This window comes from Lynx rufus, unplaced genomic scaffold (genome assembly GCF_022079265.1).
Source record: "Lynx rufus isolate CCGP_SWC_20201006 ecotype Redwood Valley unplaced genomic scaffold, mLynRuf1.p SCAF_24, whole genome shotgun sequence".
NCBI lineage: Eukaryota > Metazoa > Chordata > Mammalia > Carnivora > Felidae > Lynx > Lynx rufus.
Genome location: NW_025814839.1, coordinates 16,669,338 through 16,690,304, shown reverse-complemented (window position 1 = coordinate 16,690,304; position 20,967 = coordinate 16,669,338). Strand labels below are relative to the sequence as shown.

Here is a 20,967-nt window from a genome sequence, read left to right as displayed (position 1 = left end):
GGCAGGGTTAAGTTCAAATTGTCCTTCCCTCTTTAGTGGCTTGAGCACCACCACCATGTCCACTCTCACCTCTTCCTTCACCACCCCCTCCACCTTCACTTTCAGCTCTACCACCATCTCCTCCTCCATCAACATAACACCCCCCACTGTCTCCCTGCCCCTACCTCTCCTTCACCCATTACTATCACCCTCATCACCATCACCACTCTCCCTTCATTCTACTACCTCAACCATTGCCAACATCTATAACCCTTATCACCTCCACCACCTCCATTTATACGAACCATCGCCACAGTCTCCATCATCCGTGTCAGTCCTCCACTTCCAACATCATAATTATGTACATCACTATCTCCACCACTACAGTCACCTCCCCGGTAACCATCACTTCCACCACCCTTCATCACCCCCAGATCCTTTCTACTCCAGGGCCCTAATGTGACCTGGGCCTCTGCTGCTGCAAATCCCAGCCTCACAGAGACGCTGGCCTGGAAACACAGACTAGACCAAGAGACTGTCAAGCAGAGGTGGGAAGCCCATCCAGGAGAAGGGGATGAGGCATCTGTCCACATGGCTTTCACACAGGGGCCACGTAGTCCCATGGGGATACAGAGGTGACTGTTGACCAACAGAGAGCTCTGGGTACAAAACGCTGCACCTTTTCTTCCTAAACTGAGTGAGATCACTCCTCTTGGAACAGTCAAGCAATTCCAGAGGAATCAGGATTTCAGGGGCTGCTTAGCAGATAAAAGTGAGAGAGGGAAAGAGGCAGAAGCAGAGGGCCCACCATCCTCCCTGGCCACCTCTGAGCTCTGTCATGCATTCACTCTTCTCACTCAGTGATTGAGTCAACCGCTCATTCAGCAAACACTTCCCCAGACCCAGTGCTGGGTCTTGGCCTTCTAAGTTTCCCAAGCCTATATTTGACCTGCCAGTCTGTTCCCCCACTGCTGGGCCTTTCTCCACCCTAGTTCCCTACCCCCAGATACCCCAACTGGTTCCTGCGGGTCTTGGGTCACTGAGAAAACTCCCTTTCCTCACTGAAACTCCCAAGACCTCCCCAGCTCACCAGGTGACCTTGAGCTAGTCCTTCACCCAAACCACACCCAGTGAGTGCCTGAGAAGAAAGATGAGAGGGGCTGGCCTGTGGAGGCAACCTGGGCTGGTGACAAAGTGTTTGCAGGATAGCAGGGGGTGGTGCTGAGGCTGAAATGGGAGGGGACTCCAGTGGCCGGAGCCTGAGTGTCTGGCTCTGGGATGGAAAGGATCAAGCCAGGCTGGGGCGGGCACCAAGGCCCGAAAATGGGGCAAAGGTGGGGGCCAAGGCAAGCCCTGGGCTGGCAGGGAGTCAAGAAGGTTGCGGGATCATGGCAGGGATTCAGGTGCCTCTGCCATCCTGAAAAGGGTGCTGACCTCTGAGCTACCTGTCTCTACCTTATCCTCAGGTGTGTCAATATCCTACTCTTGAATAAGGGCCAACCAGGCCTACTGGCAGGAGGATGGGGCAGACAGACAGCCCCCTCCATGCTGCCAGTTGGGAACCAGGCCAGGCCAATGGGCACGATCTCCACCCTGCCCCATGGCCATTGCAGCCTCAGCAGTCAGCCTGAAGGGTTCCCAGAAGGTAGGCCACCTCTAGGCTGGGAAGTGGGTGCCTGTGTCTTTAAATTCTCAGCAGGTTGAAACGGCTGATGACATCACTGGTTCCCGGGAGCGGAGGAGCTAGAGCCAGAGCCCGAGGGAGCCCGGGCTGCTAGGGGCTGCAGACATGGAGGGCCAGAGCAGCAGTGGCAGCAAGAGGCCAGGGACCCGGACTGGCCTGCGCCCCCTGCCCATGCCCCATGGGGTTTCTCAAACTGAGGCACCTTCCAAGGTAAGACCCCTAAAACCTAGCCCTCCCATCCCTGATCCTTGGTCCCACACACCCCCACGCACCGCAGGCACCCTGGTGCCCCTGGCTGAGGGGCTGGCACTCTCCTTTGCCCACCAAGCAGGGGCTAGGCAAACAGGACACTTTGGGGGCTGAGAGGGCAGTGATGGGACACCCAGAGAGAGATGGAGTTAGCCATAGCTAGGAGCCCCCAGGAGAGCCCTAGACTGGGTGTCAGGGAATCCAGCTGTGCTCCAGCTTTGCTGTGTGACCTTGGGCAAGTTGCTTGTTCTCTCTGAAGCAATGCAAAATGAGGAGGTTTGTCTTTGTCCCTGAAGACTAAAACGGTGACATCTGGGATGTCTAAGTTGTTAGTGCTGGAGGCGGTGTGGTGGTTGGGGGGACACTTGGAGCCAAGGAGGATGCCCAAAATGCAGCCTCAAAGAGCTAAGTTTGGGGAGGAAGGTGGAGGCAGAGTTTCAGGTTCTCTGAACCGAGAAGGACACTGGACACAGACAAAGCTGCATGTCTGGAGGCAGGAATGGGGCCACCTCAGGGCTAGTGTAAACCTTCTGCTCTCCCTGGCAAAGGACGTTTTATCCCGTCTTCTGGAGACAGGGGCATCAGAAACAGAGGACAGATGGGAAGGGGGAGAAGGTCCCAGCAGAGCCTCATGTCCCCCCACTCCACCTGCCAGACAAAAAGAGGGTACATGCTTGCCTGTCCTCAAAGGTAGGGGAGATGGGGAGAAGGTACAATTTGGGCACAGAGAAGTGCAATGCCAAGATCAACAGAATCCTGGACTTTGAATGTTAGAATCACACTTGATGAGAATGGATGATTCCATGGGCTCAAATGAAATCCTAGCAAATGTTGGGGTCATAAATGCAGAGACTATGAGACCAAGGCTTCTCAGGAACAAGGTGTGGCCAGAGATCCTTCACCAAATTCCTTCATTTTACAGACAAAAACTGAGGTCTTGGGCAGAGAGGTGCTTGCCTAAGGTCACACAGAGCTGGGCTTGGAGTTGACATGGCCAGTCTTAGTCCTGGGGTCTTGCTCCTACATGGAACTATGGGTACTGATGAGGAGGACAAACAGGAGCACGACCGAGGAGTTTGGGATGCTTGGCAGCAATGAACCTGAGGGTTCCTGGGTGCTGTGAAGGGAAGGAGGGGTATTTAATAAGCTAGACCCGAAGTGTCCAGAGAGGACAGGTCTGGGGTGTCAGGTCAGTACCCCTTAGCCAGGAGAGCAGCAGGAAATGCAAGGAGCATTGCCAAGGGAAGATGGCTTCAGCCATCCAACGCTCCAGCATGACCAGGGAGTTGGTGTCAGCCAGGAAGGCAAGGAGATAACCCTTAGGTTCAGGCTCACACCTTGCCTCCTTTGAGTTGGGGTCTTAGTTTCCCCATCTAGGAGAGGTGTCAGACTTGAGGGAGGGGATAAGTTTCTGCATCCTGTTTCCTCCCAAAATGAAGGTGATTCACAGCAGAATGGATTGAGGTGAGAAATTAGGAAGAACTTCCTTGCAAAGATGTGCGTTTCTTAGCTAGATGGAGTTGACCGGGGTCTCTATGGAAGTTGGGGCCCAAGCCCCTGGTTAGGGCTACCCTAAGTCTTTGACTTGTCTTCTGCAAGGTGGACTCAAGTTTTCAGCTCCCAGCGAAGGAGAATGCAGCCCCAGTACCCTCCGAACCAAGATTGGCTCTAGCACCTGTGGGGCCACGAGCAGCTAATCCACCTTCCACAGAGGGGCCAAGGCTGGCTCTGGTGTCTCCCCGACCCATCCTGGCTCCGCTGTCTACCCCTAGCAGGCAGAAAACCGCTCCTGCCCGCCACAGTTCCAACCTGGCTCCAACGTCTGTGGGCCAGTTAGTCATGTCTGCCCCAGCTGGGCCGAAGCCTCCTCCAGTGACCTCAGGCTCAGTCCTGCCTCCAACATCCCTGGGGCAGCTGGTAATGTCTGCTTCAGCAGGGCCAAGGCCTCCCACAGCCACTCTGGGGCCCAGGCTGGCTCCAACATCCAGGGACCAGAAGCAGGTGCCACCTGCCTCCGTGGGACCCAAGCCAGCACTCGCTGCTTCGGGCCTGAGCCTGGTCCTGGCATCTGAGGAGCAGACACCACAGCCCCCCTCCAACTCTTCCCCAGTTTTGTCATCTTCTCAGGAACAGGCCCTGGCTCCAGCATCTGTGATACCAACCCCAGCCTCTGTGGGATGGACACCCGCTAAACAGAGGGATGCCCCAGCCCCTAAACCTCTCCCCTCTTCTGAAGGGCATCTCCAGCCTTCAGCTCAGACATCTGGTCCTTCGGGCTCCACATCCTTGATCCAAACACCCCCAGACCCCCGAATCTCCCCCTCATTCAGAGCCCGTCCTGAGGCCCCCCGCAGCAGCCCTGAGGATCCTGTCCTGTCCCGGCCACCCCAGACCCTGCCTCTAGATGTGAGCCAGAGCCCTCCAGAGCCTACTACCCGTTCCCCAGGACTTCTGTCCCCCACCTTCCGGCCAGGGGCCTCCTCGGCACAGACTGTGCCCCCACCTCTGCCCAAGCCACCCAGGTCTCCCAGTCGTTCCCCCAGCCGCTCTCCCAACCGCTCCCCTTGCGTTCCCCCAGCCCCTGAGATGGCCCTCCCCAGGCCTAGCACCCAGGGGGCAGGACCTAGTGGACACCTGAGCCCCAGTGTTCAGCCCCAAGAAACTCCAGCTCCGGTCACCACCTCCCCTTCTACATCCACCTCATCATCCTCTTGGTCAGCTCAGCCTACCTGCAAGAGCGACCCTGGCTTCTGGTGAGGGGGCCCTCTCCCGAGGAGGGTTGGTGGGGCTTGAGCTCCAAAAGTAGCCATTCTTCTAGGGTGGCTTACCCTACACTGCCCCAGTTTATTTCCCTGAGGAAGACTCCTTGCGGGTGCTGTGCCTACTGTGGGATCTTTAGAAGACAGCATCTCCTGCTAAGGGACTTGCCCACCCCTGCCTCCCTCCGGGAGAATCTAATAGGAGGGATATTGGGCCCACAGTCCTTCTGAGAGCTTACACCCACACCTGCCTCAGTTTATTTCCCCAGAAAGAGCCCTGTGGGAGGGAGGTTGAAGATGAGGGAGTGGTGCCCAGTGATAACCCCTCCTACACCCCCAGGATCACTGTGGTCACGTGGAACGTGGGCACCGCCATGCCCCCTGATGACGTCACATCCCTCCTCCACCTGGGCAGCGGTGGCGATGACAGTGAAGGGTCGGACATGATTGCCATTGGGTGAGGGGGCAGGGCATGTGGACCCCGCTCCTGAACCCCTTATGCCTCCCAGAGCTTTGCCCATGGGAGGGGCTTCTAGGGCACTCCCAGACCCATAGCGACCTCATCTCCCACCCTGACCCCACCACCAGGTTGCAGGAAGTGAACTCCATGATCAACAAGCGGCTCAAGGATGCACTCTTCACAGACCAGTGGAGTGAGCTCTTCATGGACGCGCTGGCACCCTTCAACTTCGTGCTGGTAATGTTTCCCTCAGCCCCTGGAAGGGTGGAGACCCCTGGACTCCTGGCCCTAGCTCTGCCTGGACTCACCGTGGGGCCTGCTGGGCCTCTGTTGCCAGGTCTGTGAAATAGGAGGATGGAGGAGCAGATCTGAAAGACTTGGGGAAAGGGCACAGTGGGGCGGGAGAGTTGTGTGGGGTCCCTCAGCCACGTTGCCTCTCGCCGCAGGTGAGTACTGTGCGGATGCAGGGCGTCATCCTGCTGCTGTTCGCCAAGTACTACCACTTGCCTTTCCTGAGAGACGTGCAAACTGATTGCACACGCACTGGCCTGGGAGGCTATTGGGTGAGCATGGGAACAGCCCTGGAGGGGACAAGGCCCCAAGGGGTCTATAGATTAGTTCCCTGGTCCCTCAAGCATAGGCAAGGTCCCCTCCCCTTTGTCCACCTCTTACCCTGAGGTTTACTTCTCCCCAACCCCGCCCAACACCCCACACCATTTTCTAGACCCAGCCCTCTTTCTGTTCCTGACCCATCCCAGTGTTCCGATCCTTTCCTAGAACCCACCCCTCTCTAAGCCTTTTCTAAGGGCTGGCTGGCCTCACCCCTCTCTTGCCCCGCTCAGTGCCTCTTCTATTTGCCTAGGCCCTACCCTTGACTCACTCCACCCTGTCTCCCAAGGGCAACAAGGGTGGAGTGAGCGTGCGACTGGCGGCCTTCGGGCACATGCTCTGCTTCCTGAACTGCCACTTGCCAGCGCACATGGACAAGGCAGAGCAGCGCAAGGACAACTTCCAAACCATCCTTAGCCTCCAGCAGTTCCAGGGGCCCGGGGCACATGGCATCCTGGATCACGAGTATGGGCGCTGGCGGGGCTGGTGAAGGAAGGGTGGGTCTCAGAAGACACAGTACAAATACTTGGCCACAGGAACCTGAGGGCCAGTCTGGGTGGACCTTGTGGGGGAGAGGCAGAGCCTATGGGGGTGGGTGACCACCTAAACTACATCTAGGAACACGAATGCTGGTAAGTTTGATGGTGGGGCAGAGCCTGCTGGGTGGAGCTTTGCTGAGGGGTGGGGCCTTGCTGAAGGCCCCAGAACCTAACTTTGTTCTAGATCCACATCCCCCTGCTGCTCCTTGGCAGGGTAGATCTGCTGCCACCCACTCCACCCACTGCATCATCACTAGGGGCATCCAGTGCTGTCGTTGGATGGGGGTAGAGAAGGATCTTTCACCCCATGGACCCTCCTGACCCCCACCCCTGAACAGCCTCGTGTTCTGGTTTGGGGACCTCAACTTCCGCATTGAGAGCTATGACCTGCACTTTGTCAAGTTTGCCATTGACAGTGATCAGCTCCACCAGCTCTGGGAGAAGGACCAGGTATAGAATCCCAGCCCACACCCTAAACACCAAGCACACAGAGCATGACTGGACACACTTTTGTATCCTCAGCTCTTGCCCTTGCCTTCACCTGCCCTGTCCAAGCTGTTGTCCAATTCTGCCCTTTTGGACCTTCACAGCTCAACATGGCCAAGAACACCTGGCCCATCCTGAAGGGCTTCCAGGAGGGGCCCCTCAACTTTGCACCCACCTTCAAGTTTGATGTGGGTACTAACAAATATGATACCAGGTGAGCTCAGCACTGGGACGAGGTGGACACGTGGGCTGAAGTCGTCTGGATAGGGAAGAAAGCGGGGCAAGAAGTAAGGCTGGGGGCTGTGCCTCAAACCCTATCCCCTGAAACTTGGGTCACCCCTGCTCACTGCAGTGCCAAGAAGCGGAAGCCAGCCTGGACAGACCGTATCCTGTGGAAGGTCAAGGCTCCAAGTGTGGGTCCCAGCCCTTCAGGACGGGAAAGCCACCGGCTCAAGGTGACCCAGTACAGCTACCGTAGCCACATGGAATACACAGTCAGCGATCACAAGCCCGTGGCTGCTCAGTTCATCCTGCAGGTGAGTCCTGGCTTCATGTTCCCCTCATGACATCCCCAGGTCCAGCTCAGCATCCCTTCATGGGGACATCCCCATGGCCCACCAGTAATCCCTTGCACCTGCCTTCAGCAGCATCCATTCATCATAGCAGAGTGGGAGTGGGTTATGATCTCCATTTTCAGATGAGGAAACTGAGGCTCAGAGACACAGCATCATACCAGGGTCACACAGCTGATAAACAGAAGAATTAGGATTTGAACCCAAGCTAGCCTAATTTCAGAGTCTATGCCTTTTCCACTAATCCCTAACTCTGTTCTGAGAAAGGATTAGGGCAATTTATGCTAAAATTCGCTTTATATATTCATATAATAAGACCAGCAAAATCAAAATGTTTATTCAGACTCCGTATAGTTTTCCTTCATATTTATTCATTATTTGTTTATCATTTTACTATGTGCCAGGTGCTATAAGTGAGGTAGTAATGGGGAGGAGGAGTAGAGACATGAAAAATACAAAGCTAAATTCTAGTTACTATAATTTAACATTGTGTTTAGGGTTGAGGTCTCTGGTTGGCAAAGTAAAAAGGAGAAATGCTAGAATGTCAGAATGGGACCTGAGAGACCATGTAGTCCAACACTCTGTTTTTCTATGGGGGAAACTGAGGCCTTCTAGTGGGGTAGGCATGTACCCCAAGCTGCACATACTCTCAGCAGCAGAGGAGGGTAGATCCCGCCTGTCCAGTCCTGAAACCCAACTCTGGGCTCTCCGATTCCCTTGATCTGATAAGAGGGAACCCTGCAGACCAGAGAATGTTTTCCCTGGTAACTTTGTCATGTGGTCAGTCAGTGGGCCATTGGCCAGTATCCTCAGCTGGGAATGCAAATCTGCCCACATCTGGCCTCCCATAATCTTTGGTAAGAGACTTGGGTATGAAGTTTAACCTTCAGTCAGGAGCCTCACCTTCAGAACCACTCCTTCTGGGTGACTTTTGAGTGCCACTCCTTTTGGGTACCCTGACCTCCCCTCCTCATCAAGGACTCTGACCCTTGCAGAATGTTACCTATCGAGCACCTAATACATGCTAGTCCCTGTGGCTTTGTCATCCCTTTGAATGCCTTAGTAGGCCCTGAGATATCTAAATTCTCCTCCTAGTTTTACTGGTGAGGAAAATGAGGCTCAGAGAACTTAAGTCTCTCATCCAAAGCAACACAATCAGAACGGGGCTTAGTGGGAGTTTTGACCTGCAAGGCCCTGGAGAGCGTTTCTAAGAGGCCACCCCAGGCAAACCTTCTGTTAGGAACCTAGGGACAGGGAGAAGATGTGCTGGTTTCTTCTGGAACAGCCTGGCTCAAAAACTGAGGAGTGAGGGAAACCTGAAACCACATAAACAGGGGAGCAGACAAAAGCTGGAGGCTGACACACCATCTGAGTCCTGAGGGACAGAGAAAGAGCAATGACAGAAACAGGGCTACACTATTCACTTCAAAGCTGTATTCTTACTCCCTTACGAGGCTATGGGCATAAAGAGCCCTGGGCTGGAGGGTAGAAAGCCCGGCATTTATCCTAGACCTATTCTTTTTTTTTTTTTTTTTTTAAAGTTTATTTATTTTGAGAGGCGGGGAGAAGGGGCAGAGAGAGAGAATAAGAGACCGAGACTCCCAAACAGACTCCACATTGTCAGCACAGAGCCCGCTGCAGGGCTTGAACCATGAACCATGAGATCATGACCTAAGCCGAAATCAAGAGGCAGATGCTTAACTGACTGAGCCACCCAGGCGTCCCTATCCTAGACCTGTTTTGCCTCAGTTTCCCAGTCTGTAAGGTGGTTTCAAAGACCCTTTATCTCAGCCTATTTTTGCTGACTCAGGCCCAAGGGCCCTAGGTACATGGGATACTCGAGGGTCTCCCCTGATGTTCCCCCTGCCCCTGGGCAGTTTGCCTACAGGGACGACGTGCCGCTAGTGCGGCTGGAGGTGGCAGATGAGTGGGTGCGGCCAGAGCAGGCTGTGGTGAGGTACCGCATAGAAACAGTGTTCGCCCGCAGCTCTTGGGACTGGATCGGCTTGTACCGGGTGAGAAGGGCAGGGATGGTCAGTGACTCAGGGAAGGGAGGGTCTGGAAGAGCAGCTGGGTACCCAGGGGGAATTACTGGCTTCTCCAGAGTTTGTTGCTACACTGGGGGGCCACTGGAGTAAGGTGATAGGAGTCATAACCCTGATTCCTCTCGCCCCAGGTGGGTTTCCGCCACTGTAAGGACTACGTGGCTTATGTCTGGGCCAAACATGAGGATGTGGATGGGAACATCTACCAGGTACTTAAGGGGAGGGGAAGAGTGGGAGGAAGTCCCTGTGGCCCTTGGGCTCAGGACTTGGCTTGGTCAGTCTTTGAGGCTGACCCCAACCTGGGCCTATGCCCTGGGCCCATCAGGTGACCTTCAGTGAGGAGTCACTTCCCAAGGGCCATGGAGATTTCATACTGGGCTATTATAGCCACACCCACAGCATCCTCATCGGTGTCACTGAGCCCTTCCAGGTGAGTAGGTCAGACTGCAGGACGAGGGGTACTAAAAGCCCCTGTTCAAATGTCACAGCTTCCACATTCTGCTCCATGATCTCCTACAAGTAGCCTAACCTTCCTGGGTCTGCCAATGGGCAGGGTTGGAGTGGTTCCAAGACGCCTTGAGTGGCTGGTTGGGGAGTGAGACAAACCAGTAACCAACCTTCCTCCCAGATCTCGCTGCCTACCTCGGAGTTGGCCAGCAGCAGCACAGATAGCTCAAGTGCCAGCTCAGAGGACGAGGATGACAGTACCCTGGAGCTGCTTGCACCCAAGTCCCGCAGCCCCAGCCCTGGCAAGTCCAAGAGACACCGTAGCCGCAGCCCGGGCCTGGCCCGCTTCCCCGGCCTTGCCCTGCGGCCCTCATCCCGTGAACGCCGCGGTGCCAGCCGCAGCCCCTCACCCCAGAGCCGCCGCCTGCCTCGGATGGCCCCTGACAGGGGCAATGATGGTAGCAGCCGGGGCAGTAGTGAGGAGGGGCCCTCTGGGCTGCCTGGTCCCTGGGCCTTCCCACCACCTGTGCCTCGAAGCCTGGGCTTGCTGCCTGCCTTGCGCCTGGAGACTGTTGACCCTGGTGGTGGTGGTTCCTGGGGACCTAATCGGGAAGCCCCAGCCCCTCATAGCCTGTCTCCCAGTCCCCAGGGCCGGCAGGGGCTAGAGGAAGGGGGCCTGGGGCCCTGAGGATGGATGGGCAGATGGGCCCAGGCAGTCCCCACTGTGCCCCAATCTTCTGCAAACCCACCTGTGTCCCTCTTGCTGCTGCTCCAGCTTTATCCGCACCTGCCACTGTCTTGGCCAGGGGTGGCCATCTGGGGTCCCCCAAACTGAGTCCCGGCACCTCAACTGTGACAATCAGCAAAGCCCTATTGGCCCCCATCTGGGATGGGGGGGGGCAATCCTGGAGGTCATCAATTAGAAATTAAATTCTCCAGCATCACTCCTGACTCCTTCCTAACTTGTTAGCAGTCTGGGGGTCGGGGTAGTCAGAGGATCAGACTCTAGAGGAAGACGATGACAGATCTGACAATTACCAGGCACAAGCTGTATATATACATTACACATGCCATCTCTTTTAATCTGCACCACAACCCTGAGTTGTGGTATTGAGTTCAGTGCAATTCTTAGACCCCTTTCACAGATGGGCAAACTGAGGCCTCCAGGAGGTGAACCTCTCCAAATCAGACACCTAACCACAGTTTGGCTCTACGTTACAGGGAGGGAACATTTACAAGGTGCTAAGCACTGTCCATGTATTGGTTTACTTAATCCTCAACAATCCTATGAGGTAGGTCCTGATTACACCCTGCTTTTTCAGAGGAGGAAACTAAGGCTCAGAGTCAGGGAGGCCCCTTGCTCAAGGACACAGAGATTTGGGCCAGGGCTGGGCCAGGAAGGGCATGGCAGCTGTTAAGAGAAGGGATCCCCCAGGGAGAAGAGTTAGGAAGCCCTCTCTAGCCACCCTCCTCTTTCCTGGATTCAGACACAGGCACTTCTGTGATATCCCATCTTCTGACCTACTGCCTCAGGCCTCAGCAGATAGGTGCTGGGGTTCCTCTGAGCAGGGTCTTGAGACACATATTAATTTTGCGACCTGAAGATACATGTACCTCTTACTAGTACCTCCTGAGGCTGCTGTAGTAGGTTACCCTTTCCCCATTCCCCAGAATGAGCCTCTTGAACACCACATCCAAGCACAGAGGCGTTGTATCACCAGCTCAAGATTGCTCAGCACAGCAGGAGACGTGGTCTGGCATTTCAGCCTTGCTCCCTCTTCCCCCCATCCAGCCTCCTGGCTGTCTACAAGGGCCTGTGCTATGCTTCAATCTAACACATGGAGAGTAGGCCAAGACCCCCAGGGCCTAGCAGAGCCAGGAGCAAGGTCCAGTTTGGTGCCCAGGAGAGCTGGAACTGAGGTCAGTGGTTCTAGGATTTCTGCTGCCTGTCAGGTCTCCAGGCTGCCTGGGTCAGCTGCAGACACCGGTCATAGAATGACATGGGGGCTCTTGGGTGATTTGAAGGCCATACCTGCCCCTCATCTGTGGTCACACCCCAGAGCTGGAGTCGCCTCTGCTGAAGTCGCTGCAAGTGCCGAGCTGACACCTTGATGGCCCTAGGGTCTCTGAAACAGCTGTGAACGGAGAAAAGTGGGGCAGGTGGTCATGGCTGCCAAGGATCCCACCCTGCTCTGCAGACAGGGGGACCGAGGCCTAGAGAGGAGCAGGGCTGGCGCCAGGGAAGGGTGGGTTACATCTAGAAGGGGGCAGAATAAACCTGGGCTAGCACCCAGAGGCCCCAGTTCTGCTGCTAGCTGGCTGCAGAAACCCGGGCCAATCTGGACCTCGGTTTCCTCACCTGTGAAAAGGGAAAGGTAACAAGCAGCTTTCTCTGGGAATCAGAATTGAAATGAGATTTTAGGTTAAAAGCAAGAGTTAAGCAAGTAAGCCTTTTACTGTGTGCCAGGCAGGCCTTGGGCTATATGTGTCACACACGCCATTTCCTTGGCTTCTACATCCATTTTACGAATAAGAAAATGGAGACAAGGAGAGGTGACTCAACTTGTGACATCACACAGGAAGTGAAAGAATCAACATCAACCCATATGAACCAACTGCAGAGCTGAACCTGGAGCACGAGGGAGTAGGGTATGATGAAAATGGAGCTCAGAGGTGCCCTAACCCCTTTCTCCATCCCCTTAGTCCTGGCACACATCCCCATCCCCACAGGCAACCCACCCCTTGGGAAAATGTCCCCTCCCTCCTGGCCTTGCCATGACTTACCCTGTGCCCTCAGCACAGTCCAGTGGAGGGGTCAGCTTGAAACAGGTTGTGCCTAGCAGCTCCCAAAGTACACTGGTGCCTGCAGGTGGGCTGCGGAGCCTCAAGAAGCGTGCCAGGCTGAGGGCAGAGGCAGGATTAGGCTAGGGTAGTGCCTGGCCACCCAGCAGCCCCCTCTTAGTGACTGGCAGCAGGCTGCCCACCCCCCAAGGGCCCAAGCAGGCCTCACCGGCGTGTGCAGTTGCAGTGGAAGAGGGGCTCATGAGCACTATTGAGCAGCTGGAACTTTGTTTCCTGAGGCCCGATCTGCTGCTCACATTGATCCAAGTGGCGGAAGCTGCGGCAGGCTCGGCGGACATCTGGGTTGGGGGAGCATGGTGATGAGGGTAGCCCAGTCCCCAGCAAAGCCCTCCAATGCCCACTGCCATTTAGGAGGAACATAGGCACATGCGCTCAAACACAGTGTCCTCGTGTCTCATGCCCTTCGTGCCCTCAGAGTGCCACACACATCACACACACACACACACACACACACACACACACACACACACACACAAACACACATGGCAGTGCCACCATAGGGGAAGCTCAGAAGAAGCCTATGGGCTTCCATAGGGGAAGCCCAGGGTGATCAGGAAAGGCTTTTTGGAGGCAGAGACTGCTAAACCGAGGCTAGGAGAAAAATTCGGGAGAGTGCTCCAGGCAGAAGGAACAGCATGAGCAAAGGCCCAGAGGTGGGAGAGAGCAACCAAATGAGGTTTGTGAGTTTCAGCTGGGAAGTAGTCTGCAGGACCAGCACCTGAAGGCCCCTGGGTGTTGGGACATCATCATCTGAAGTAAGAGGAGCCAGGTGGGGGCTCAGTGAGGAGTGATATGGTCAAGTTTAAGGCTTATGAAAACCCCTCTGGCTGCAGCATGATTTGATGGGAGAGGTTGGGAGACCCCCAGGAGGAGTTTGGAACAGGAAGGGAAACAACACAGGGTCCTCGACCTTGTACAGAGGCAGGGACACCTTCCCACATCAGGAACCCCCAAAGTTAGGTTTGGAACTCACCCTGAGGTTTTAGGCCACTCCATGGCCCCTGGAGGCCTGGATGGGTGACCTCCAGCCAGGCTGTGGGGGACATATCAGGCTGGGTGGAGGCCACAGGGGTCCGGAGGGCTGTGGTGTTGGTTTTGATGGGGTGCTTAGACCCTTTCCATTGCGGTGGTCGCTTCTGAGGATGCTGCTTCTGTTGTGGCTTGCTAGGGGCTGGGTTCTGAAGGCTGGGAGGCTGGGGGGTGGCTGGGGAGCTCCAGGAGGCATTATAGAGGGTCCTGGGCTGGAGGTGGGCAAGAGGTATGGAGCCATACCTTCTGCACCTGGAAGGTGGCAATTGGTAACTCATAATACCCCTCCCAGAAGCCCTAGGTTCCTCTCCATGGAGACCAAGTTTCTGCCAGTCCCATCCCTTGTCCCACTGGGTTGTATTGGGCACCCAGGGAAGGTCTGCATCCTGGCCCTGTCCTGAGGAGAAGACAGGGAGGATGAGGCATCATTCCTCATACAGGACAGATATACAGGCAGGCATCCCTCCCTGGGCTCCCTCTCTGGCTGGGAAGGAGATTGAAGGGGGCAGCTACATACCCTCCCCACCAGTACCACGCCACACACGCCTCCTGCTCCTCCAGCACGAAGCAGGGGACCTCCAGCACATTGAAGAAGGCCACACCCACGATGTCCGAGATGGAGTCCTGCTGGTTCTTCAGGCATTGCTGGAACCTGCCCCAGAGCTGGTACTCAGGTCCCTGGACCACAGAGAGCCACCTGGCTCCTCCTCCAGCCCACCCAGTCACTACCATCCAGGTGGTTTGGGATCCAAGAGTCTCTTCTTCTCCTAGGGTCAGCTTTCCCACCTGCATGGTAGGGTGTCTGACTAGCTGATTCTTTAGGATTCTTTGGAATCCCAGTCTCTGCACCCAGGAACTACTCCACCCGTAAGTCCCCAACCCTCTCTGCCCACTGCCAACCTGGCATCACAGTCACAGTGGGAGATGGTGTGGAATCGGTAGTTTCTGATACCATAGCTGTACTGGAAGGGCGAGATGTTCTGTGGGCATCGGTCATGTTCCCGGCAGCAGAGATCAGGGCCTTGGAAGATCCCTGCAGGAAGCAGGGGCAGGGGCACCAGCTCAGCAGGGTCCTGGGCACCACACACTGGCTATGCCCATCCAGTGCAAGAAGCAGGGACCTTATTCTCACCCCAGCCCTGGCACAGATGCCCTGGGCGGCCTCAGACCACTGTCTGTGGGACACTCAGTTTCAAAGCCTGAAGAGAGCACCCATGCGCAGCCTCTACTGGGCAGCTCCAAGTGCCAGGCAGCCCACCCAGGAGCCCTTGTCCAGGAAAGGGACTTACTCAGGGACTAAAGTCTGCCTCCAGAGCTCCCAAGCTCACACCCCAAATAAAACTCAGAAGTTATGAATGTGTGTGGAATGGAATGGCAAACAGGCAGGGTGCAACCTTTCTCATTGGCACGATGAAGCATTGTCAGGATGCCAGTCTGCTCCAACTCAGGTGCCAAAGCCTGCCCCCAGCCTGCCATGCATGCACAAAGACAGCTGTACTGACAGTGCAAAAAAGTCATCCATGTTTGTTTGTCAGTAAAAAGCAATAGTGCCTTTTACTGAGCATTTCCCAAGTGCCTGGCACTTCCCACACCCAAGCTTACAGCAGCCCTGTGAGGGAAATGTCACTTTCATGGTTCAGGTGAGAAAACCAAGGTTCAGAGAGGGGAAGTGACCTGTTCAGCTTGAATTTGCTAACCCAGGCCTTTGGGTCTCAGTGTCCATTCCACTGGGCACCTTGTCCTCATAAAGCCTCCTCTTAGGTGATGGTGTTTTGGCTTGGACAACCTGGGACCCATCCCAGTCCACCCCCTCCCTGGGATGGTGATTAATGAGGACTCCAAGTTTTGACTAGGACGTTTCCCATCTATGACCTAATTCAAGCAACCCATGATGAGACTTATGGTCACCCCATTTTACAGATGAAGACATTGAAGTTTACAGTGGTTAAGTCATTCCCCCAAGGACACACAGTCTGGAATAATGGGGGCCAGGGCAAAAGCCTGCACTTCCCTCCCCTACCCCCTAGTCCACATCCCCATCACTCACCCAACTCTGTGGAGTTTCCGGCAGAATCCCCGACTCCACACCACAGCGTGCCAGGCATAGTCCAGCCTCTCTTCAACCGCTGGTGTCCTATGCTGCTGGGTGCTCCTCTGTGTCCTTCTGCTTGCTCTTCCCTGACCCCTGCTGCTCGCTTCTCCCTAGCCCCTGCTGGACCCTCTTCAGTCCCTCGGCAGGCTCCCCACTGACTCTGAAGTGTGGCCAGCGCTCTCTGCAGCTCAGGTCCAGGGGTGTGGATGAAGGCGCCCCGGGTGATCTCACCAGCACAGAGAGCACTAAAGGCTGCAGTGAGCTCTGGCTCGTCTTGCTGGCTACAAGATTGCAGCCTCCCGTGCTCATCCCAGTGGGTGTGGACCAGGGCCAGTCCCTGGGCATTCTTGCCCAGAAAGCTCAGGGTCCCCAAGGGGCTGCCGGGGGTGGGCCTGGCCAAGTGGCAGGAGGTGCTGTCCCAGAGGAGGGCAGAGGAGCTCCCCACAGCCACTCCCAGGAAGCTCAGCATCCCTAACAGCACTACCAGAATCCCCATTCTGTCCTGGCCCAGCCCAGTCAGACAAAGCCCCCACAACACCTACCCCTGGCAGCGCACGAGGCAGCAGATTTAAGCAGCTGAGCGGAAGCGGTGCCCTGCAGACCCTGCGGCAGGGCCAATGAATGGAGCTTTGGGAGGAGTAGGAAGGAGGCTGGAGTATGGGGTGATCTCTGGCTTGTAACTGAATCCACCGGCTGGGCAGGCCGCTGATTGGCCAAGGAGTGTACTTGCCAAGGCCCACGCCCCCATTCACCATGCCTTTCTCATCCAGTCACCTGCTGCCAGCCCCGCCTGGATGGGGACTGTGGGAGCCAAAGCCTTGGGCCCTGGGGCAGGGGGCCAGGAAGGGATCCCTTTCTTCCTAGGGAGGGAAGAGGGTTCAGGGGCTCAGAGGAAGCTCCCAGAACTCATCCTTAGACCCCCACCCCAGTAGTGGCTGCCACACCCTCCTCCATGAAGTTGGCAGAGGGCCATGGCCTCTACCAGAGTTGGGTGAAAGAGGTGAGGGCAGGGTTTGGGCCCTGTAGCTACCCCCACCCTGGGAGCTCCTGAGGTTTCTGGTAAAGGGAGCATCCATCTCCTGGCCACCTGGAGTGTGCCCTCCCACCATCACCCAGGGTTGGTTCTAAGAAAGCCTCTTGGCATAATCAGGGAACAGCACCCCAGGGCTCTCTATTTCCTGGGACTCAAAGGCAGAGGCCTGGCCAAGCAGCAACCCTCTTGATCTGATGGTGGAAACATAGCCAGAGCAGACCTTGAGAGCAACATGGGGCAGAGCTATGCTCCAGACTTAAAGGGACTATGGCCCCCAGAGGAGTAGAGGGCTGGGCAGGGGTCTCAGTCTGCAACCATCTCCATCCTTGGACTGTAGCCACCAGTGGGACACAGTAGCGTCATGTGCTCCCCAAGAGGAGTGGCCTCTCCACTAGGGAGAGTTTACAGCCAGCACGTGTTCCTGTGTCCCAAAGCTAACGTATCATTCGCCTTCCAATCATCCAGGGAAGTTGGGGTGCTTACACCCATAATGCAGATGAAGAAACTGAGGATCGTTGAGGGTGAGGAAACCTCAGGGGACAGGATCTAGCTAGGGAGGGGTTAGAGGCTGGCAGTATAGTTCTTGGAAAGCTTTACTGGGAGATCAGAGCTGGTAGGGAAAGTGATTGTCGTTCTTCCCATCAGCCTACTGCTCCTCCAACATTCCTCCCAATCTCCATCCAAGTCTCTTCCAGGAGGGTAAGCCCCAGTGAGGCAGAGCCACGGGCAGAGCTGGGGGAGATGCTCACTGTGCATAGCAGGTAGAAGGGGGGCTTTAGGGTGTGTAGGCCCACCTCTATACTCAGAACCAGCCTGGGCCTGTGGTTCAGGAGGTCATGGCTGGGGACAATGAAGAGGGAGAGAGGGTGGGAGTAGCCCAGAGCCAAACTCCTTCTCTTCAGAGGTTGAGAAAAGGGATGTGGAATAGAGTGTGGTGGTGGGAAGGGTAGGGAGACCTGGGGTTCCTAAAGGTAGGAACACCACTGAACAAAGGTGGGTCCCTCTGGGAAGAATTCTAATGTTTTGAAACCATTGTTCTGGTAATTTTCCCTAACTGGAGGAATGGCCACCCACCTCTGCCCACCTTTTCCATATTACAGAGCTCATTACCCACGGTGGCTGGGAGGTCCCATGGCAGGAACCCAACTTTCAAGGTCAAACAGACCTATCTGGGGTATTGACACTGTGTGACCTCAGGCTTTGAAGTCTTAACTTCTCTGAGCCTCAGTCTCCTTATCTGTATGATGGGTCTTATCACAGTAGTCAGTTCACGGGATGTTGGGTAAAACTCTCCACCCAGGAACTGGCATCCAGGATACTGTCACTAAAGTCTCAGGACATCCCTGGGCAGGAAGCAAATTGACCAGGAGAAAGCAAGTCTCCAGATTTTCAGGCCTCAGCATCCATCAAAGTTAGTTCCAACTAGGCCATGACCTGGTTTTGTGACTTCAGGCTTGTCCCTCTCCCTCTCTAGGCCTCAATTTCCTCCTCTGTACAGTGAAGAGCATGATGGCAGTGATCTTTGAGGTCTTTTTTAGTCTGGGCCCCAAAAGAAGGCAGGCTGGGGCCTGCCCAGGCCTCAAGGGAAGGTGTCACTGGGTTTTCCCTTCAGATTCCACCCAGTGGCCACGTCAGTCAACCTACAGGACAAGCTTTGGAGCCCTGCCTCCCATTGGGTGCCCCTCAAAAGCCTTACCACAGAGGATGGCAGGAGCCAAACCAGCAGGACAGGATAGGCCAGGCCCTGCAGACAAAAGGGGAGCTGAGGCTTTCTTCTGGATCCCCACCTGTCTGGAGTGGGGCAGGGTTCACAGTGAGTGAGTGAGGGGCAGAGGTCTGTGGGGTCTGATCATTTATCGCTCTTTCTGTCCATCGGTCCCCATCGCTCTGTCACCTTTGGCTTCTCTCTCATCCTTCTCTCCCTTGGTCTCTTTCCCTCTCTGGCCCTGATTCTCCTCATTTCTTTCTCTCTCCTGTATCTCCCCCTCTCTCCATCTTTCTCTGACTCTAACGCTCCATCTCATTTTCTCCCTCCATTTCTTTTTCTTTCCTCTGTGTGGCTTTTCACTGCCCCTCCCCCTGTGTTATTGTCTCTGCTTCTCTCCCTCCCTCTCTCTCTATCTCATTTCTTGTGCCCTTGTGTCTCTGAGGATCCCTGTCCTCTCCCCTGGCTCTCTTTCCCTCTTTTTCCTGTTTCTCTCTTAATTTTTATCCCTCTCTCTGTTTTCCTTTTTGTTTCTTGGGGTCTTCTGGTTTTTCTCCTCCCTTCCTGTTCTCTTTCTTACTCATTCCCTCATTATGTCTCATGGTTTCCTCACTTATGTGTGTGTCTGTGTGTCTGTGTCTGTTTCTCTCCCCTCATTCTTCTCTCTTCCTTCCTTCTCTGTTTGTTCTCCCCCTCCACACCCTCACCCCAGGCCCAGGACCCAGGGTACCCAACCTTTTCCCAGCCATGGTCTCATCTGATGCCCACAACCCCTGCCCCTCCCTAGGGAAACAGGCAGGGTAGGGCTTCTCATCGACTATTGAGATGGATGGAGAGTCTCCAAAAGGGAAGTAACTTGCCAGGAGTCACACAGTAGATTTGGGAAAAGCCAGGTCAGACTTTCCTTGGGCTGTGGGGAGGATTTCCCGTGATCCTGGGAGACTCTCAGCTCCCCTACCACCTCCCCATCTCAGGGACTTCCTCCCCACTGCCTGGAGCCCTTGGAGCTTGCCTTCTCTACCCCACCAGGAGGGCTTTCTGCAGCTCTCTGTGCCAGGAGAATGGTGTGGGCAGTGCCCAGCTCCAGAACATTCTGCATTCATTCAAAAACAAATAGTTACTGAGTGTCCACTACTGCCAGGCACAGGGGGAGCCCTGAACAGAAAGAGGAGGGAAGGGGGACAGAGCATGCTCAACTAGGGAGATGGAGAAGAACTCATCCCCTGAGGGGACAGGGTCTGGCAGCCCAGGGGAGCCAGGGCCTGAGTGTCACTTGGGTCCTCTAGGAAGCCACCACTAAGATGGAGCTAGAAGTGCAAGAGACTTATTGGAGGAAGTGCCTGTGAAAGATAAAGGGGGGAGGGAAGAAGCAGGATTGGGCAGGGAAAGCCTTCAGACTGTGTTGCAAGTTTGACATCTATGGGGAGAGAGTAGAAGGGATGGAGAACTGGGTAAGAGCATCACACTGAGGTGCCACTCTGAGCAAACATCAGCCAGCCAACAGGGAGCTCTGATGTAAAAATTGCCCATGGAAGAGCCCTGGCTGGGCAGAAATAGGCAGGCCCTAGTGCCTGGCTGTGCCCAGTCATTGGTTGGGGGCTGTCCAGGAGGACAGTGGCATCCACTCCAATGCTGCTACAGATGCTGATGCTGCCACACCTGGGAATTTATCTACCCATTTGGCTGAGGCAGCCCCCACTACAGACCAAAAGAGGAAACTCAATGGGCAGATGGAGTCTAAAATCTGGGAGGAAGCCCAGAAGGCAGTCTTCTCTGTGGTACAGGACCATCCCTCATAAGATTTCCAGGTAGGATTTCAGCCCCAAGAATACCTGGTATAAACTAAGCCTAGTCTTAGGTCTGAGGGAATAAATAATGAGACACACTGTATTTAAAACTAGCCATCTCAATATGTAGAAAAAACACATTAGATTCAATTCAACAGCTTATTAAACTAGAGTAGAAAAGGGAGAGAGAGAGAGAGATGGGGAGTCAGAGGGACCATGGAAACTATCCTAATTGAACAACATTAGAAGCTGTGGTGGTTTAAAGATGGGCACAAATTCTCTGATACCCCTCCCGTAAAGTGGTGTAGACTACTTCCTCTCCCCTTCAGTTTGAACTGTACTTAGTCACATGTTTCTAATATATAAAATGTGGTGGACCTGATGTAACTTCTGAGACTAAGTCATAGAAGGCATTGTACCTCCCTTCTTGCTCTTTCTCTTGTATCACTTGCTCTGGGGAAGCCAGTTGACGTGTCATGAGGACACTCAAGCAACCCTATGAAAAGGCCTATGTGGTGAGTAACTGAGGGCTCCTGTCAACAGCCATGCAAGTGAGCCACTTGGAAGCAGACCCTTAAGGCCCAGTTAAGCCTTCAGATGAATACTGCATCACCTGGCCTCCCCTACACC

At 55.1% G+C, this 20,967-nt stretch overlaps 2 protein-coding genes across 3 annotated transcripts; one reads left to right on the top strand and one right to left on the bottom strand.

The window, feature by feature from the left end:
- The first annotated feature begins 1,768 nt into the window (after positions 1-1,768).
- Positions 1,769-10,727, top strand: INPP5J (inositol polyphosphate-5-phosphatase J). 2 transcript variants are annotated; one of them, XM_047088395.1, is made up of 13 exons: positions 1,769-1,873; positions 3,512-3,568; positions 5,007-5,128; positions 5,260-5,368; positions 5,578-5,694; positions 6,030-6,205; positions 6,618-6,729; positions 6,870-6,979; positions 7,118-7,301; positions 9,215-9,352; positions 9,514-9,591; positions 9,708-9,812; positions 10,011-10,727. In XM_047088395.1, the coding sequence occupies exons 1-13, from the start codon at positions 1,769-1,771 to the stop codon at positions 10,515-10,517; spliced, it is 1,920 nt and encodes a 639-aa protein (XP_046944351.1). In that variant the 3' UTR covers positions 10,518-10,727. The 2 variants fall into 2 exon arrangements, with proteins under 2 accessions (XP_046944351.1, XP_046944350.1); XM_047088394.1 differs by having other exon boundaries at positions 3,512-4,665; positions 5,012-5,128.
- A 178-nt stretch (positions 10,728-10,905) lies between these two features.
- Positions 10,906-16,308, bottom strand: PLA2G3 (phospholipase A2 group III). Its single transcript, XM_047088415.1, has 7 exons — positions 15,768-16,308; positions 14,621-14,753; positions 14,238-14,372; positions 13,665-13,972; positions 12,840-12,969; positions 12,614-12,730; positions 10,906-11,964 (listed from the first exon to the last, which is right to left on the bottom strand). The coding sequence occupies exons 1-7, from the start codon at positions 16,306-16,308 to the stop codon at positions 11,760-11,762; spliced, it is 1,569 nt and encodes a 522-aa protein (XP_046944371.1). The 3' UTR covers positions 10,906-11,759.
- Positions 16,309-20,967: the final 4,659 nt, after the last annotated feature.

Coding starts and splice junctions, on each gene's coding strand:
- INPP5J (XM_047088394.1), top strand. CDS start 1,769: ATGGAGGGCCAGAGCAGCAGTGGCAGCAAGAGGCCAGGGACCCGGACT. Junction 6,206..6,617: donor CATGGCATCCTGGATCACGA/GTATGGGCGCTG, acceptor ACCCCTGAACAG/CCTCGTGTTCTGGTTTGGGG. Junction 6,980..7,117: donor ACTAACAAATATGATACCAG/GTGAGCTCAGCA, acceptor TGCTCACTGCAG/TGCCAAGAAGCGGAAGCCAG.
- PLA2G3 (XM_047088415.1), bottom strand. CDS start 16,308: ATGGGGATTCTGGTAGTGCTGTTAGGGATGCTGAGCTTCCTGGGAGTG. Junction 14,373..14,620: donor CACTGTGACTGTGATGCCAG/GTTGGCAGTGGG, acceptor GCTCTGGGGCAG/GTTCCAGCAATGCCTGAAGA. Junction 12,970..13,664: donor GAGTGGCCTAAAACCTCAGG/GTGAGTTCCAAA, acceptor CCCCCAACCCAG/ATGTCCGCCGAGCCTGCCGC.